Genomic DNA, 18,396 nt, shown 5'->3' on the forward strand with positions numbered 1-18,396 from the left:
GCAGGAATTTGTAATTTGGCCATGGTGCCAGTGACATCTCGCCTCCTCTTCACAAAGGACACCGTGGGATCTTTAACGTCCGCCAACTAATGATAGGAGATGCGACACCCAGTTTAACGTCAATCTGAGGGACGGCACACACATCTTTGAATCACATTGCATGTGAAACATCAGGATGGCAGTTTATAGCTGGGTCGAGATTTAAACCCAGGCAAGAGAGCTTGGAGATGAATGTCACACCTCTAGGCCATCCTGCCAGCCCTTGTATCATCTTTATCATCCTTGGGACTAGCAGAAAAGGCGTGCAGATTGGACGGGCCAAACTGCAGTCCTGAAAGCCATAAGTGAGACAGCTGGGTTTCTAAATCGACAATTCTCTCGAGGTTTCCACAATTATAATTGAGAACCTGAAGACTTCTGCCTTCAGCTGTATTTTCTCCCATACCGTCTGGCACACAAGTGCACATGCCACTTCGTTACCAGAAACTTGTTCTAAATTAGCCAGGCAGTATTTTTCAGCAATTTGAGTTAGCAGATTGTTTGACCAATTATTTATTAATTTAATGATTACTTTTTAAACACGTATTCCTCATGACATTGGTATGGTTGCAGACCACTCAAACTGCCTGTCTGCTTTGGTCTCTTCTCAGACTACATGCTTCCAGATGGTCGCTCTCCACTTGTACGAAATGCATCGACCTTCCGACCTGCCAACGTGCCCCCGTCTCCCCCATCGACCACCGCCTCAGACTTTCAAGCCTACACAGAACCCATGGGCCGGTCTGGCCCGGAATATGCGATCCCGATCCTTCCAGCAAACGAGCACGTCCCACGGTTCGGCTTTGGGGAGTATGTTGTGCCACGGGACAGACAGACGCCTCAGATATTCTCGGTTTCTGCTTCCAGATATGCCTCGCCGAGCAGCAGAACGACACACGACAGCATGCCTCCCCAGCAAGTGGTGCAGGTTGGTTGCACCAGTGCCATGGAATTTCGCTACCATGTGCCAAAATCGTGCATTTCCCTCCCACCAGAGTCTGTCACGCCAAAGCTGGAGCTTTCTGCTTATTAACTTCATGCAGTGTTGACAATAAGAGTAATTTGGCATTCATTCATTAATTGGCAGAGATAAATCAGCTTGCCATGTTGTGCCAGAGAAAGTTGAAACGATCTTCATGGTTACATCCATTTGTGCTGCCCCTCTATAACAATCCCAACCCAAACTTTACCGAATTGGTATTTGACTGAAGGCCAGAGTTGAACCTCAATGTGCTGTGGACAAGGTACAGTTGCTTTTGCACACACCTTTGCCTTACGACTCGAGTCGTGTCATGGAACTTTGAGTAGCTATATTATTCCTTTATTTATAATCTGCCGTCATCTGCTTAAGGCCTAAGCTGGCACAATTTGTACTTTTTTTAACTTAAAAAAAAAACCTTTTGATCTTTGTTCGGCTACATCAACAGAAGCGATACATGTGAAGAATACGAATTCAATATTTTTGCCTGAAAGCACCATGTATAATGAATCACAAGAGGCATTGCTTTGCACTACAAACAGTACAATAATCCAGCAACTCTGAGCAACAATTCAGGTTGCGGGCCGTTTATAAACCGCATTTGACTCATTCATACAGGTACAACCCTTTACCCAACCCACCACCACATTTATTTAATGATTATAATTTGTGGATTTCCTGGGTCTGTGTGTGCTGTCCAGCCATCACTGTTACAAAGTACAAGAAGCTTTGCATTATTACAAGGAAAATTAGGTGAAACCATAAGACCCATGCCCACCAATGGAATGCTCCTCAATCATCAATTTTTTAAAGGGTGATTGTGCTGTACAGGTTAACTATGACCAGAAACGTTTCCAAGAAACACCAAAGTAATCTGAAATAACCACGAGGCATCTCACCATGCTTTCACGGCAGAGGGACTATGTCGTAAAACGGAGGTAATGATGAGAGAAGAGAAAGTATGATGGAGCTGGAAGAAAACATCCAAGTTGAGGGGGGGGGGGGAGGATGTGTTAGGATGAGGAAATAGTTGCATTTTGAACAAGTGCTCAGAATCTTTACAGCCAATGAGATGGGCAAACTCATGATGCAGAGACTTCTGTGAAAGCCACAATGCTTGCTCGCTTGCTGTACTGGGCCAAATAAATAGTAGAGCTTGACCCAAAGCAAGCATACAGCAGAGGCTAACACAAATAGGCAGCAAAACTTCAGTCAGGAGTGAAGGTTGAAGGTGAAAAAGGATGAAGAGCTGCATTCTTCCTCAGGCTATGGAAATAGAATGACAGCCAGATCTGGAAGTCCATACATGTCCCGTGAGGTCCGAGCCAAGGCGCTGTGTAGAACAAATAAAAGAGGAACCAACTGGTGATCAGCCAAGAAGAAGCAAAAATGTTCCAGGTCGAGGCTGCAGACTGTCGATCACATCTTTTCAGTCTTGAGTATCTGGAGTTTCTTCTTCTTCTTCTGCTTCTTCTTCTTTACCGTTTTCTTGGAGGCTGGCTGCATCACTGTTAACTAGTCTGTCATTACCATTACCTGGATATAATAAAGACAGCATGGGATGATGATGTGGAAAAGGAGGAGGGGGAAGAATGGCGATGAGTTCCATGAAATTTAATTTCACAAGTGTTATACAACACACATCACCAAACTCTAAGAACCAAAATGTCATCACATTTGCATAACTTGCAATACCACCTTGTGCGTTGCTTTCATGAGAAGGTTCCTCTGCTTGTGACCATGCTCGTCCTTCTTTGGGTGACATCAAATCATCCAGGTAGAGCCGGTAACGCCGTCCGGTCTCATCCTCATATTCCGCGTTCTCATCATCTGAGTCCACGTCCGGTGCCACAAACACCACTTCAAATTCTATCTCGCCGCGCTGGGGAGGGGCAAAGAAAAATGGCTTCTTGCGAGGCGAGACCCAGAAATGTGCCAGCATTAACAAACGGTTCCGAAGATGCTACATAGTTTGGGTTCCGACCGATAACCAAAAGGTGCATCTCTGAGATTGTTGTTTCATCAAATCACAAAGCATACAAGAAACAAACCTGTTGGGAAAGGATGCTCACGGCTTCCTGGTGCTTGGCGTCCCTTAGGTTGATCCCGTTTACAGCCAAGATAGCATCACCCACAAAAAGCCCGCCGGATCGAGCGGCTGGCAAGCTGGGATGCACCTCAGACACAATTATTGGGACACCGTGCTCCTTACCTCCCTAGACACGGAACATGAAAAGGTTACAAAAGGTTTTCCTTACGTTTCTAGTCATCATCATTGAATTTATTTTCATTGAACTTACTGTGATAGAGATTCCCAAGCCTTCCTTGTCATCCTTGGTAAGGAGAACTCGACGTACCTGGCCCACACCCTGCTGCTTTCGCAGCGTCTCTGCATCCTAAGCACAGGTACAAAACACACAACCAAACAGCTGTCCTTTAACACTGAAGGAGGGACTTGATGACACTCATAACTCGCAAAAGGAAAGCGTAGTGACATCAGCCAACTTACAAAAACAAGACCAAATTCATGGATCGCACGAGTCGATCATTTAGTGAATTTGAATGTATTTTTGCAATTAATTAAATCTTCCAATTTTTGTACCTCGGAGACATGCTGAATGGAGAAGGTGGATCAGACTCGGCAACGGTTGCTAGAGTGAGATGTGCATGGAAGAAGTTTCGGGAACTGAGTGGCGTGCTGATGATGAGGGGAGTGTCGTTGAAGCTGAAGGGAAAGGTGCATGCTGCATGTGTGAGAAGTGTTATGATTTATGGGAGCGAGACATGGGTAATGAACGTTGAGCAGCAACGAAGGCTGGAAAGGGTGGAAATGCGAATGGTTCGGTGGATGTGCGGAGTATCGTTGAGAGAGAGGAAGACAAATTATGAATTGCGAAAGATGATGGGAATAGAGCCTGTGATTGATGCTGTGAAGAGGAACAGGTTGAGATGGTTTGGTCATGTGTTGAGGAAGGATGAAAGTGACTGGTTGAGAAGAGTGATGGAAATGAATGTAGAAGGAAGTAGAGGACGGGGAAGGCCGAGAAAGACTCGGCTAAAGATGGTGGAAGAAGAAATGCGGGCAAGGGGGTTAACAAGGAGAGATGCAGAAAATAGGGCAAAATGGAGAAGATTGTCATGGGGACCGCAAGGCTAACCCCCGCTCTCGCAGGGAAAATGGCCTTAAAATGCCTGTTGTCATTGTTCCAATTTTTGTATGTGACCCCAAAAAATGGAATTTGGCCAACGTACCCACACAATTGGATTTTTTAATTTTATTCATGAGGGCAAGTCAATAAAAAAGTGAATTTTACTCTCACTAATAGTGCAAGTAATATAATTATATTGTGTGTGTTATTGCAGGGGCAAGCGTGAGCGATTTGGTGACCACTTAATGCCCGACTTCCCCGTTTGCTGCTAGTAATCGTGCTATAAAGATGGCTGTCCCAAGACAAGAGTGCACAATTACGGAACAGCGAGGAGTCATCAGGTTTATTACCTCCACCACCAAAGGTGGATGGAGGTTATGTTTTCACCCCTGTCTGTCTGTGAACAACATATCTCAAAAAGTTGTGGACGGATTTGGACGAATTTTTTTTGTATGTGACAAGGACGAAATTATTCGAATTTGGTGAAGATCCGGATACTAGAATACTTTAAGGGATTCTTCACCATTGGGAGACAGGGCCCAAACCGATATATAGCAGGATATCTCAAAAAGTTGTGGTCGGATTCGGACGAAACTTCGTGGATAGATTGGGTGTGTGACAAGCACTAATCGATTCAATTTTGGTGAAGATCGGAATATGGATTCGGATACAAAAATTATTTAATTTTTAAGTGGTTCTTCCATTGAGATCCATTGAGAGATCGGGCGAAAAGCGATATACAACATGATATTTTAAAACGTTATGGACGAGTTATGACTAAACCTGGTGGAGAAGTTGGTTAGGTGACAAGAACAAGCCAATTAGATTTTGGTTCAGGTCCGAATCGAGATCCAACCTATGAGTGGGATAAAAAAACAAACTGTTCAGCCTGGTGGAGGTATGCACTCTGTCGAGTCCCCTTCTAGTTTCCTTAGTGAAGGTGTCAAACCGTGTGACCTTCTTAGAATGACTGCACAATATAGTAAGAACTGTATATGATGGAAAAACATGAACGAATAGTGTAAACGGTTCCGAAAAGGATGGACGAGTGTGCACAATTAAAAACGGCCTGGGTGATCAGTGTCTACTGCAGTAGGGGATCCGTCCGTCATTTTAGAAACCGTTCACACCATTCATACATGTTTTGCTGCAACATATGATTAGCACCATATTGTGCAGCCATTTTCCTAACATTGGCACACAGTTTGGCACCTTCACTCAACAAACACACCTCTCTTCGCCATTGTGTCGAGGTAAACTCTTATAGCGGCAGCCATATTTACAGCACGATTACAGGTACCAAGTCATCAACAAATGACTTTCATTTGTCCCTACAATATTGCACATAATACACAAATGCACTACTAGTGATAGTGAAATTCACTAATTATTGACACGCTCATGTATCAGCAGATATAAATCAAAAGGGCTGGTTGCGACAAATCCAAATCCATGTGCAATCTGCAATGAAAGTGATTGTCTAGGCCCGTTACTTTCACATCACAGGAAGGTCGGTGGCCCTTCTGTATTCTACTGCCTCCTTTTTGGTCTTGCACACTCTGCCCTCTAGCCTGGTGTTGGGCTAGCGGCTAGGGTGCCAGCTTAGGATCCTAGGATCGAATCCCGGTCGATCGCTGAATTAACGCCAGGGGGGTTGACTCAGCCTGTCATCCTTCCGAGGTCGGCAAATTGAGTACCAGTTCACTGGTAATTCCCTGTTTGTCGTAAAAAGGCGCCAAAAAGGGTTGGCGGCAGGAAGGGCATCCGGCCGTAAAACATTGCTTCAAAAAGGGGACCAAAAAAAACAACAACAACCACGGTCCCCGAAAAAGGCCAATCCCCGCTTGCGGGGTAAAATGGCCTCTAAAGGTTTTTTTTGTTTGTTTTTTTACACTCTGCCCTCATCTAGGTTTCGGCAGGATGCACACGGTCTACCAGTAACACTCGTCTTCTTAAGCTTCCCAAATCCAGGCTCACTTCACTGCTCACCTTCACTCATTTGTTCCGCTTTTCTCTCACCTGTGGAACCAATTTCCCCAGTCTGTTCAGTCCCAAATCTTCCGTCCAAGGCTTCAAGACAGCAGTTCACTACTACCTCAGGTCATCCCCCATCCATACTCATCATCTCTTCTAACGGTACCCCCAAATCCCAAGCATTCCCTTTTTCCAGGTTATCGTGATTTCTCCCCCTGGCATTGGCTTAGCGGTTAGGGTGCCGGCTTGGGATCCTAGGATCCTGGGTTTGAATCCTGGTCGATCGCTGAATTAATGCCAGGGCGGTTGACTCAGCCTGTCATCCTTCCAAGGTCAGCAAATTGAGTACCAGTTCACTGGTAATTCCCGGTGTGTCGCAAAAGGTGACTAACAGGGTTGGCGGCATCAAGGGCATCCGGCCATAAAACATTGCTTCAAAAAAAGGGGACCACGGTGCCCGAAAAAGGCCAACCCCCTCTAAAAAAAAAAGGAAAATGGCCTCAAAGTGGTTCATTCATTTTTCCCCCACCCCTCCCTCACCTTTTCATCCCTACTTTCCCCTACCTCTTCTTCCTGAGTTTCATTCAACTTGTGTGCAGCTTATTCACACCTATGTGTCCTTGCCCTCCTCCCCTTCTACACTACTGTTGGCATTTCCCCCTTTCCATTTTGATCTAGCTGTTCCATGAGCCTCGATCATGTATATACAAAATAAAATGGGGAAAAAACCTGAGCAACTCTAAACCCTTTTGAACTTTTTTGGTTCTCTTTTCTCCAATTCCACACTGGATGATTTTAACATTCCAACACACCATGATGCACACCCCTTACCAATCAATGTCCTTCCCTATAATCTCTTTTCAGGGAGTCAAAAAGTACTCTTCTCTCTGGACACAAGCAAGGCGTATGGAAAAGATGGCATTCCTCCTCGTGTTACGAAGGAGTGCGTTTCAGAACTTGCTCCTGTGCTTGCTCGTTTGTTTAAAAACCCAAACTTTTCCTCTTTCCTGGAAACATGCCTTAGCGCAGCCTATTTTATTAAAGACGAGCAATTGTTCAAACCCTTCCAACTACCGTCCTATTGCTCTGACTTCTACTATTTCCAAAGTCTTTAAATGTCTTCTCAATTCCATTTCCTCAAGCATCTTGAATCTCACAGTCTTCAATCTGACCATCAATATGGCTTTTGCAAGGCAAGATCTACTGGTGATATCCTTTCTTACATTACGAATCTCTGGGACTCTTATCTGAGAGACTTTGGAGAATCCTTTGTTGTAGGCCTTTATACACGACATGGCCAAAAGTATGCGGACACCCTTTCTGTTTGTGTCCACATACTTTTGGGTGTTTTGGTGGCTGTTTTTCATGGTTTGGGTTGGGCCCCTTAATTCCAGTGAAGGGAAATTCACCAAGAACCCGATGGTCACTCTGGCTGAGCTCCAGAGATCCTGTGTGGAGATGGGAGAAACTTCCAGAAGGACAACCATCACTGCAACACTCCACCGATCTGGGCTTTATGGCAGAGTGACCAGACGGAAGCCTCTCCTCAGTGAAAGACACATGAAAGCCCGCTTGCAGTTTGCAAAAAAGCACCCAAAGGACTCTCAGACTGTGAGAAACAAGATTATGTGGTCTGATGAAACCAAGATTGAACTGTTTGGCTTCCATCTGGCCACTGAGCCCAGATCGGTGGAGTGTTGCAGTGATGGTTGTCCTTCTGGAAGTTTCTGCCATATCCACACAGGATCTCTGGAGCTCAGCCAGTGACCATCGGGTTCTTGGTCACCTCTCTTACCAAGGCCCTTCTCCCCCGATTGCTCAGTTTGGCCGGGCGGCCAGCTCTAGGAAGAGTCCTGGTTGTTCCAAACTTCTTCCATTTAAGAATTATGGAGGCCACTGTGCTCTTGGGAACCTTCAATGCAGCATAATTTTTTTTGTAGGCTTCCCCAGATCTGTGCCTCGACACAATCCTGTCTCTGAGCTCTGCGGGCAATTCCTTCGACCTCATGGCTTGGTTTTTGCTCTGATATGCACTGTCAGCTGTGAGACCTTATATAGACAGGTGTGTGCCTTTCCAAATCATGTCCAATCAATTGAATTTACCACAGGTGGACTCCAATCAAGGTGTAGAAACATCTCAAAGATGATCAAGAGAAATGGGAGGCACCTGAGCTAAATTTCAAGTGTCAAAGCAAAAGGTCTGAATACTTATGTAAATGTGATATTTCAGTTTTTTCTTTTTAATAAATTTGCAAAACTTTCTAAAATCCTGTTTTCTCTTTGTCATTATGGGGTATTGAGCGCAGATTGATGAGGGAAAAAATGAATTTAAACGATTTCAGCATAAGGCTGCAACTTAACAAAATGTGAATAAAGTGAAGGGGTCTGAATACTTTCTGAATGCACTGTAATTCACATCTGATCCATCTTCCCTCAGTCGATCTACATCTCGTTTGATCACAGCCACCTCTATAAATTCGGATTTGGACAAGATTTCCCAGTGGGCAAATGTAATCAAGTTAAATTTAATGCTTCTAAAACTCCATTTCTTCCCCTCTCTCTCTAAAACTCCTCTCAACTCTCAAATCTCCTTTGAAAGATCCACAATTATACCATACAACAAACAACAACAGGCATTTTAAGGCCATTTTCCCTGCTCGAGGGAGGGGGGGGGGGGGTTAGCTTTGCGGACCCCATGACAATCTTCTCCATTTTGCCCTATTTTCTGTATCTCCCCTTGTTAACCCCCTTGCTTCTAATTTCTTCTTCCACCACCTTTAGCCAAGTCTTTCTCGGTCTTCCCCGTCCTTTACTTCCTTCTTTATCACACCATGTGATATAATAAACCTACTAGGTATTACCCAAACATCAAACTTATCCTGGAATCCACACATTACACGAATAGCTAAATCTGCCTCAAAGAAACTAGGAGTCCTGTTCAGATGTCGAAGATTCTTCTCCTCTTAACAGTTGTTTCAACTATATAAAGAATTGATTTGTCCTTGTATAGAGTACTGCTCTCACACCTGGGGAGGTTCTAGTTCCACATACTTACTGGACAGAATTGAATCCAAAGTAATCCGACTTATCAACTCTCCCAATCTGACCTCAAAACTCTACCCACTCGAATAATGCTGCAAAGTTGTCTCTCTTTCTCTTTTATACATATGTTATTTCGGTTTTTGCTCCCAAGAACTTGCTGCCTGTATACCTCTGCCATTAGCGAGACCACGGAATACTTGAAAAGCCACTACATCGCATGATTATTGTGTGGCCATTGGCATCTCAAGGGTGGACCTTTATGATGTTCGTTTCTTCCCTTCCACTGCCAAACTCTGGAACTCTTTACCTTCCGATTTATTTCCAAACAATTATGATCTTCCACTTTTCAAAAAGCAGATTTTGTACTTCCTCAAAAACTCTTAGACTATTCTCTTTCTTCACCTTTCTATCAATGCAGCTCTTTTATTTAAGGCCTGGACTCGATGAGGACGACATAGCGTCCGTGACGAGAGCCTTAAAAAAACAAAAAACAATTGTAGGTTGAAAAGAATCATATATTTCATACTCACATGTTTGGTGAATAACATTTAATATGGTGAACGTTTGGACTCGTTGAGAAAATACTCTTTCAAAATGCTTAATTGTTGAGAAAAACGAATAAAGTGAATTGTTTAAAATAAATTAACAGATGTGCATCATGTCCGAAGCGACATACGTGTGCAGGGGGTGCTCGGAGTGGATGATGTGGGTTTGCTCGACCTCGGCATGCCCGAATGACCGTTTTATGCCGGTGCAGGTGGATCTCGGCCTCAAGCTGGTTCCACAGGCGATCGTGGGCGGCACACTTCAGGTTTTGTCCCAAAAGCTGGATCTGTTGAACTCTGGAGGAAATTATGCAGAATGTGGGTCATCGTTCTGTTACAGAAACCCCAGAAGTTCACCCTGCCCTCCTAGCTTGACTGGCATGATTGACTAATATTTGATGAGATAGTAGACGGGTCAATATACTGCCTGACCCCAAAAAAATTGCAAATTTTTGTTTTATGCTTATTTCTAGTAGTTTATGAAGTGGAAGACAACATATTAAAAGTTGGACAATTTTGACGCATGGGAAAGTCCCTCAGTGACGTCAGAAAACAAGATGGCTGCCGGCAGATAAAACGTAAAAAAATTGACTGATAATCATCAGACCACTAACAATTTAAAGTAAATTTTGCACCAATATTTGTATTATGATCGTTGCTGGTAGTTTATCCAGTGCTAATCCTGAGACCATTCGCAATTTAAAGTAAATATTTGCACAAATATATGTTCTTTGATTGTTTCTGCCAGTCTATGACATGGAAAGCCACATATAAAAAATTGGACAATTTTGACACATGTGGAAGTACCATATGCCTTCTAGTCTTAGATTCCAGTTTCATCGTCCTCCTCCTCCTCCTCTATGTCTGGTTCAACACTCATATTGTCACAGTTGCTGTCCTGGCAATGTCCACATGCACTGGTGCACTCTAATCCATGCTTCCTACATGAACACCTTAGTGTTTTGCACCCCCCTGAACAGTTGCAGTGAATCATCTGAAGTAGTATGTCTGGAGCAGGGCTTTTGTCTGTCATCACTGGAACAAGTTTTCCTCCTTCTACCTTCCATCCCCACTCCGTTGGCTCCATTCCACAACAAAGGCCCATCCATTCCATTACCTGGTAATAGGTCCGCAGAGAATGAAACTTGCAGGCAGCGGATGTGGGTGGCAGTCTTTCAGGAGTGACAAATGCCTTAGCCCTTGCAACCTTTTTGCAGAGAATGTTGTATCTGATCGATGCCAATGAGTCGTTCTGATTTGCTTTAAACAATGCCACCATTGCTCTGCAGCCTGCAGTTTCAATAACATCCTGACTCTGCTGTGGTTTACAGAACACCTTTGAGCTGTCTATCAGTTCCTTTTCTTTCTTGATGATTCTTTGAAACCCTGACTTCTTTCCAATCGCAAAGACACGAGACGTTGCGTCACAGCCAGTTAATGCATGAAGGAACAATATATCTCTGCAGGCTGCATTTCCAAGTATCTGCTGAAGGACTTTGATATTGTAGACATTTGATTTTGCCTTGTCAGAACGGAAATAGAGTTCAATGCAGTTTGTCTCCACCATATAGAAGAGCAGGAGGAGAAGGAGATCTGTATCTTCTCCAATGAGGGTTGTAGATCTGGAAGCCGCATTTGCGACGGCCGCTTTTGCAATCTCAACATCAGCATCTCCCTCTGCTTGGATCACCTCACAGCCTTCCTTGTGCAACACCTCTATAATCAACAGTATCATTGCCTGCTTGTTTGACTCATTCGACAGAAAGTCCTCCTTTTTCCCAACAAATTTTGTTGACTCCGTAATGTTAACCTTGGTGGCATTCTTGTTTCTATTCCGACGTTGATGAGAACAGTCCTTTGTGCTTGGCCCAGCCTCATAACCATCAAACACAACAGTAGCTTTGCCATAGTGTCGTACTGTAAATGAGGCATATTCATCTGCAATGGAACTGTAGGTGAATCCCTCTGTCCACTTTAAGCGGTGAATAAGTGATCCCCCGTCAAGAACATAGTGATCTGTTCCTGGAACTGTCTGGTTGACAGCATTGTCAGATTTGGTTGTAGCATAATTCCTTATTGCCTCCGCCAACTGTGGTTTATCTGGCTGGCGCAGGATGTTTTTTGCCTCAAAAAGAGACATTGGGTATGGGCAGAGTTCATATTTCATCACTTCACCTATCTGGAGATCTCCCGTCTGTGACACCACTAAGAACCTCTGGAATAGTAACGCTGGATCTATTGTGCGGTCCTCAGCAACTTTGACTGCCCTGCTGAATGCAAGTGTCTTGGCTTTAGAACTCCTTTTGTGTGAATAGGAGTAAGCTGGGTGATCATCCATCTTCTTGACAATGTCACTACCTACTTTGAATAGGTCATGAACATTGACATCCTCATTTGCAGTAACCCCTGTGATGATATTGCGCAATGACTTGTCATCAGAAAATGGTGTGAAGCTGTCCAGTTTTTCGGCAACTTTGCCACGATCAGCTTCATCTCGACTCACCCTGGATGTTGTCAACTCCTTATGTTGTTCACTTGTTGAGTAGCTACTCGAGGTCAGTTCTTGCATAGCAAGGTTGTAGGAGGACGATATGGTTGAAGACAGAGTCCAAACTGCTCTCTGGTGCTCTGACATCCCACTTCCTCGAGTCAGCCCCCCTTGGCTTTTCAGTGAGCGCATTAATGTCTGTTCTATCACAAGATCAGAGCCTAGGCCCATTCATCGCTCCTTGTTTTGCAATGAACTGATATAGTTTTAACAAATGCGTCAGTCTTCACGTAGCCAAAACTGGCTGTTTCTGCATGGCCTCGCTTTGGGCCCTCTTCCTTAACTTCAGTGCCGCAGAAAAGGCAATGTGTTTTACTGTCATATGGTCCCAGGGAAATGCGAGCACTCCTCTTGACTGATGGACCTGATTCCGCATGATCCTTCTTGGTTAAAGCAATGTCCTTTTTGTTTATGTGATTCACTCGGCATGATTTGTGAACACTGGTACCAGCTAGAATTCTGATGTCAACACCCCTTTCGGCACTTGCACGGTTGATGCCTTCTGCTCCTTTCTCACGAACTGATACTGTTTCCTCACAGTCCAATCCCCTTTGGCATAAAGGGCAGGTCTCTTTACCATATAAAGAGTTCATTTTCTATCTCTGAAAATACAAAAATGAGATCTTTTAGAAGCATGCAGTCAATTTACATTGGCCATATACATTGAATGCCATCAGAGCATTCTCCGCCCCTGAAACTGAGATATTTATGTAAGATATATATTAGGAGGAAACATACTATGGAATAATCTGCATAGTGGTCATCCCATTGCTTTCTGCATCTGAAATGAATTATATACAAGGGCTCTGTTGCTTAGTCACAAGGTGCACCAGGAAAAGATATGTATAGTCCAGAAGAAAAACATACTGATAGAACCCCCCCCCCCCCCTTCCCCCAATCAACTGGTCCCATTCCTATTAAATAAATATGCATCCCCACAACTCTAGAACCTGGAAAATAAATACCATCATACACTACAGTTGTAGGAGTACAAAATACATGTAGAATATATGGGGCAATTGTATGCATAGGCCTACCTGTCTTTTTGCTACTGCCTTGGCCTTGGTTGTATTGTACTGTATCTCCTTGGTTGTATTGTATTGTATCTCCAATGTTTACCATACAACGTTGTCCAATCGAGTCCTAATTAGGTGTAATTAACTCATTCATGTGGAGTTGTTACTCAGTCAAGCTGCACAACTACCAGTGAGGAATTAGGTCATTAGCCTACATGCTGGGAGGTCATATTGTTAAAGACATGTGTCAGGTAGCAGATGTAAACATTGTTAAAGACACAAAACAAGTGTTATAAAATGTTGCCTTTGCAGCTGGTCTCAGTGGAACAAATTAATTTATATAAACAAAAAGAAACAAAAATAAAAAACCAAAGACGTTTTCGACGTAGTGAATCGTGCATGGTTTTGTGACATTTTTATCATGTCAAAAATTTTTACTTTCCCATGGTCCATTTCTGTCCAACTTTTGATATGTTCCTAAGTAAGTCTTAAAATATAAGGAAATGCAATAAAACTAAAATTTGCAATTTTTTTGGGGTACGGCTGTTCTGGTTGTATATTGACCCGTCTATAGTGATTTTTGCTGGAACCATTATGTCTAAAACTCCTAAATTCAGAATCACTGCTCACAACTCGTTCGTTCCTCTTCTTTTATCACCTGTGGAACAAACTTCCACATTCTCTTCAATTTCATTCTTCATTCCACAGTTGTTCACCACAATCACAGATCACCCCTCTCCCCTCCCAGCCTCCTCCACAACCGTGATATTTTAAACCTCCATTAACCCTCCATAAGCACACCATTTTCCAAGTTTCCAGTTTTTCCTTCCTGAGAGTTTGTGGCTCTATCCATCTTGTCCACCTGTTGTGCCCTCCCCTTGCCCTCATTCTTCCCCACATCCTTTATTTCTCAAAGTCCCCTCTATTTTGCTCCTCAACCCTGCTGTTGGTGTGTCCCTCACCCCTCCTCTCTTTCTACTTTTATTTTCGTTATATTACGTCCTGATCCGTTCCCTGGTTTAGCTCTTTAACGAACCTCGACATTGTATACAAAAAATAAAAGCGAACAAGTACATTTGTAAATGGCTTGTTTAATATTTAGTCTTTAAAAGTTGAGCATTTATCAAATTTAAACGGCAAATCTGCCTGGCATGTAGATTTGATTTGGTGTTGGATTCAAACTGTGTTCAAATATAATAGTAGCTTTGCATGCCTGTTGCTGGTGACGTTTTCTATTTTGAACAAGAATCACCAACCAAATATTTTACCTCCATCAAGGTGACCGAGCTTAATACAAATGTTGATTTTCCGGTTCCTGAAGTCCCACAAGGAGTAAAAAAATAAGGGAGAAAGATTGGCTGTGCGCATACCTGCCGGCGAGTTCCTTGTCAAGGTACTTGGCAGCAAGACGTGCACCATACACCTCCCCCTGCAGAGTGGCGAGTTGACGGCGAAGAGCCGCATTTTCGCGTCTCATGAGTCTCGACTCGCTCTCGAGTACCGCTTCATGTATCCCGGCCTGCCGCCCGGTCTCCATTTCCTGCTCCTGCAACCACACGCCGATTAGCTTCGCATCCCTGTAGGTTATATGTCCATGATATGGTGCAACTATCAATAATTTTATATTCCACCTTTTATTCTTGATTTCCAACAAAAGCAAATGCAGTCTGATGCTGAAAACATAAAAACAGTAAAATTGCAATCAGTCCCTAACCCCATTCCTCACTCTGAATGAAATGTACACTCAATATGATCAGGTTAAACCTTTTATCATTTGGATTGTTAAGGATAATGGGCTCTTAAAAAAAAAAGATTTTTTTTATTAATGAATAAATAAATAAACAAATAAATAATTAAATTAATACATACATGCATACATAACTAACTAACCAACCATAGCTCTTATTAAAAAATACTCAACACAAATACCTAACTACATCGGCTATACATACCCAAGTTGATAGACTGACAACAGGGTAACATTTTAACCTCCCATTCAAGACTTTTCCAGGTGTTTCCAAATCTCTAGCATACGGGACACGACAACCTTCATCACGGAGACAGAAGCACAACAGCCCCAATAGGTGGAGAGTAAAGATCGAACGGAGAAAGATCTTACCGTGGACTCTCCCTTTGTCTCAGACTTGGAAAAGAAGCACAAAGGACAATATCATTACAAAATCAGTTCACACTATCAAACCAAACCAAACACGTGACCAATTTGCACACAGTGTATCCGATTGAAAATTACAAGTGTCAAAAGGGGTTTAGTAGGCGAGGCGATTCAAGTGCAAAAAGACAACGTACAAGCTTGGCTTTGATGACGTTGGAGTCGGTGTCCAGGCCCGACTGGCTGTGCAGCTGTAGCTGCACGGCATGTAGCTGAAGTAGCTGGGAATGCAACTCCTTCTCGAGCACAGTCTTCGTGCCACGAGCTTCACTGAGATTGACACGCAAATCCACCAACTCTGCCTGCACCACGCCGCGCACATTATGGGTTAACAAGATCCTCTCCATCGTCTGTTACAACTATATGCAGCTCGAGGCCCATATAGTGCTCCGCAGTTAGTTCTCTGTGAAAACAACATTGGAGATGCAAGATGATGAAAGACCAAGCTGTGTGTATTTGGGAATGATGCTCTACAATCTACATGTTGAGTAGGATAGTGACAAATGGATGGAGACCAGTCAGATTGGGCTCAGTAAAAACGTCTTTAGGTGTTGCGTTGTACTCTTCAAAAAGGATGGGGGGAGGGCTAACCAAGCTTTTCTTTCTAAGCTTGTGAAAGAACCCAAAAATGGAAAGTCTGCACTCAAGCACGCGAAGGAGCACCACTCCCAAAGAAGGGCAGTGGACCTTGGCACGAAAGAATCTGAGGTCCTTGTAGTTCCACGCACATAACCACTCACTAGGCACATCGCTCATCACATCATAATAGAGACCGACAACTAGAATACGCTGATCCTGGAAACCAGGTAGCTGGAATTCGGATAAGGTACAGACCGACTCGCTTGGAAAGACCTCGTGGGATTCAATTTTGTGGGCATTTTTTGCCAGCACGTCACTCTGTGCAGGTGGTTTAACGTCGTCACGGAAATGACAGCACACGTCAAGATGCAACAACCAACAGCAAATATGAAAATAAATAAATTTGCAGATTACACATCTTTCCATCATATTCCATGAGAAATTGCACCCAGATAGACATAACCCATAGATAGACGTGCTGCAAACATACTGTCCATCTCGGCAGAACCCCAATTTTTTTTTTTTCTTTCTACAAAGGGACCTTGGCTTGAGGACAAAGGCCTTTTTGGGAGAGCTAAGGTAACATTTAAATTGCATTACAACGTGTATTATTATTTAATTATTGGGATTTATTTAAACGTTATCAAGCCAACCCGATCCCACCTCCATACTCACCTACCACCTTCTCAACCTTTACCAAATCCTGAACACACAACTGGCACCACCCAGTGAGTCATCCCCTTTCCTTGTCTCACAAGACGGATTGGAGACACGCACAGAGACTAGACCTCACGTCCCGCGTCATATACGCTTCTGGTTAAACAGCACAGGTAGACAGAGCACCTACCTCCAACTTAGCGTTCAGCTGACAGGCAGTCTGAGCCTTCTGGCTGAGCTGCGCGAAACACGAACTCAGACTCGTCATCTTCTGTCTGCCTTCGAACGTCAGCTCCGACTGGTCCGGGTCGATTTCCCCAAGGAGCAGGTCCACATCGACAAACGCTTTGTCGAACTCCTTCTCCAGCAAGTCCAGAGAGCGGAGCAGCGAGCCGGGTCCGGCCATCGTGAAAATGGAAGAACACGAAACCGACTCTGGGACAAGTAAAGGGTACGGATTAAAAACGACGGTATGGAGAAGGAAAGAGATAAAAAATGGAAAAGCCGAGACGATTTCTTGTCTCTGCGGACGTGGACTTAATGGAGTTAAAAGACACTTCCCGTATGAGCCGCGTCAGAGCTCAACGCATCCATCCCATGTTGCCTTCGAGTTCGATCCCTCCAGGTAATCACGTCCTTCACTCTTCCTCATTCATCCTCTCTTACGTTGAAATTCAGCGGCTGTCGTCGATAAGCTCATATTAACTGTTTCGTTTCGCTCAAAATTCGTTAAGACGTACAATTTCGTTCAGATTGAATGGTCGACTAGCTACACTGAACAGTGAACAATGCTATTGCTATACACCGCTTAATTAGGCATAGGTCCTGAGTCGTTAAAATTGTTTTTAAAAGATTATTTGAATAATCGACAACGGATAGGTGATAGAACAAATACTATATTACATCCTATAAAATGTCAACATATTGATTAAAATGATAACGTCTGACTATTTACTGATCCTCTCACATATTAAACGACGTGAGTGAGACCGTAAATAATTTTCATGTTATTTCGTCTTGATTGATATTTTAAAAATACATTTTCCAGTTACTGGTGTTAATTAATTTAAATTCATTTTCAGAATCCCCACTGGTCATCGTGAAAAATGTATTTTTCTGAGTCTCCACTGGCGTCTGGCTACCACGGAGGTATATAATAAACTGGAGAGCCAATGACGGCTGTCGGCTGAAGCTAGCGGAAGTTGCTTGGCGGCCATATTGGGAAGCCGATTGTGTCTGAACGCTCGAGAGATGAATACGATCCAGTCATCAAAGCTTTCGCACTCACTCTTCAATTTTATTCTGCTAAAGGATACGACTATGTTCGAGAGACATTCGACTTGGCACTGCCAAGTCCATCCACAATCCGGAAATGGTACAGCGCAATTGATGGTTCACCTAGTTTTAGTGCAGTTGTATTCCAAGCACTAGAGAGCCGGTTTAAAGCAGAGAAGGAGACTGGCAAGAGAACACTGTGTAGCCTGATGTTAGACGAGATGGCCATCATGAAGGCAATTGACTTTTTAGGGGACAAGGTATTGGGGTACGTCGACATCGGAAACGGAGTCCAAGATGACAGTGCTCCCCAGGCCAGCAACGCACTGGTTTTCATGCTGGTTGCACTGAATGACAGTTGGAAAGTGCCTGTAGCATACTTTATGATAAATGGATTGTCGGGGAAGGAACAGGCGAATTTGG

General features: G+C 43.7%; 3 protein-coding genes across 3 annotated transcripts in view; 2 read left to right on the forward strand and 1 right to left on the reverse strand.

Annotated features, from left to right (window-relative positions):
- Positions 1–1,701, forward strand: part of LOC137423516 (uncharacterized) — a 38,229-nt gene extending 36,528 nt beyond the window's left edge. The window contains exon 5 of the mRNA XM_068110766.2: positions 651–1,701. Within this exon, the coding sequence (XP_067966867.1) occupies positions 651–1,072 (422 nt within the window). The 3' untranslated portion in view covers positions 1,073–1,701. The remainder of the gene's footprint in view (positions 1–650) is intronic.
- On the reverse strand, positions 1,481–17,507 carry GOPC (golgi associated PDZ and coiled-coil motif containing). Its single transcript, XM_068110763.2, has 8 exons — positions 16,889–17,507; positions 15,600–15,764; positions 14,663–14,838; positions 9,860–10,025; positions 3,319–3,414; positions 3,070–3,234; positions 2,717–2,900; positions 1,481–2,554 (listed from the first exon to the last, which is right to left on the reverse strand). Exons 1-8 carry the CDS (start codon positions 17,102–17,104, stop codon positions 2,448–2,450), a joined length of 1,275 nt encoding a protein of 424 aa, XP_067966864.1. The 5' UTR covers positions 17,105–17,507; the 3' UTR covers positions 1,481–2,447.
- Positions 17,275–18,396, forward strand: part of UBE3D (ubiquitin protein ligase E3D) — a 96,437-nt gene continuing 95,315 nt past the window's right edge. The window contains exon 1 of the mRNA XM_078774112.1: positions 17,275–17,323. The gene's annotated coding sequence lies outside the window, so the exon portion shown is untranslated. The remainder of the gene's footprint in view (positions 17,324–18,396) is intronic.

This window comes from Myxine glutinosa, chromosome 3, assembly GCF_964187855.1.
Source record: "Myxine glutinosa chromosome 3, kmMyxGlut1.1, whole genome shotgun sequence".
Taxonomy (NCBI): domain Eukaryota; kingdom Metazoa; phylum Chordata; class Myxini; order Myxiniformes; family Myxinidae; genus Myxine; species Myxine glutinosa.

Coding starts and splice junctions, on each gene's coding strand:
- GOPC (XM_068110763.2), bottom strand. CDS start 17,104: ATGGCCGGACCCGGCTCGCTGCTCCGCTCTCTGGACTTGCTGGAGAAG. Junction 15,765..16,888: donor AGCTGAACGCTAAGTTGGAG/GTAGGTGCTCTG, acceptor GGCGTGGTGCAG/GCAGAGTTGGTGGATTTGCG. Junction 2,901..3,069: donor TGAGCATCCTTTCCCAACAG/GTTTGTTTCTTG, acceptor GCCCCTCCCCAG/CGCGGCGAGATAGAATTTGA.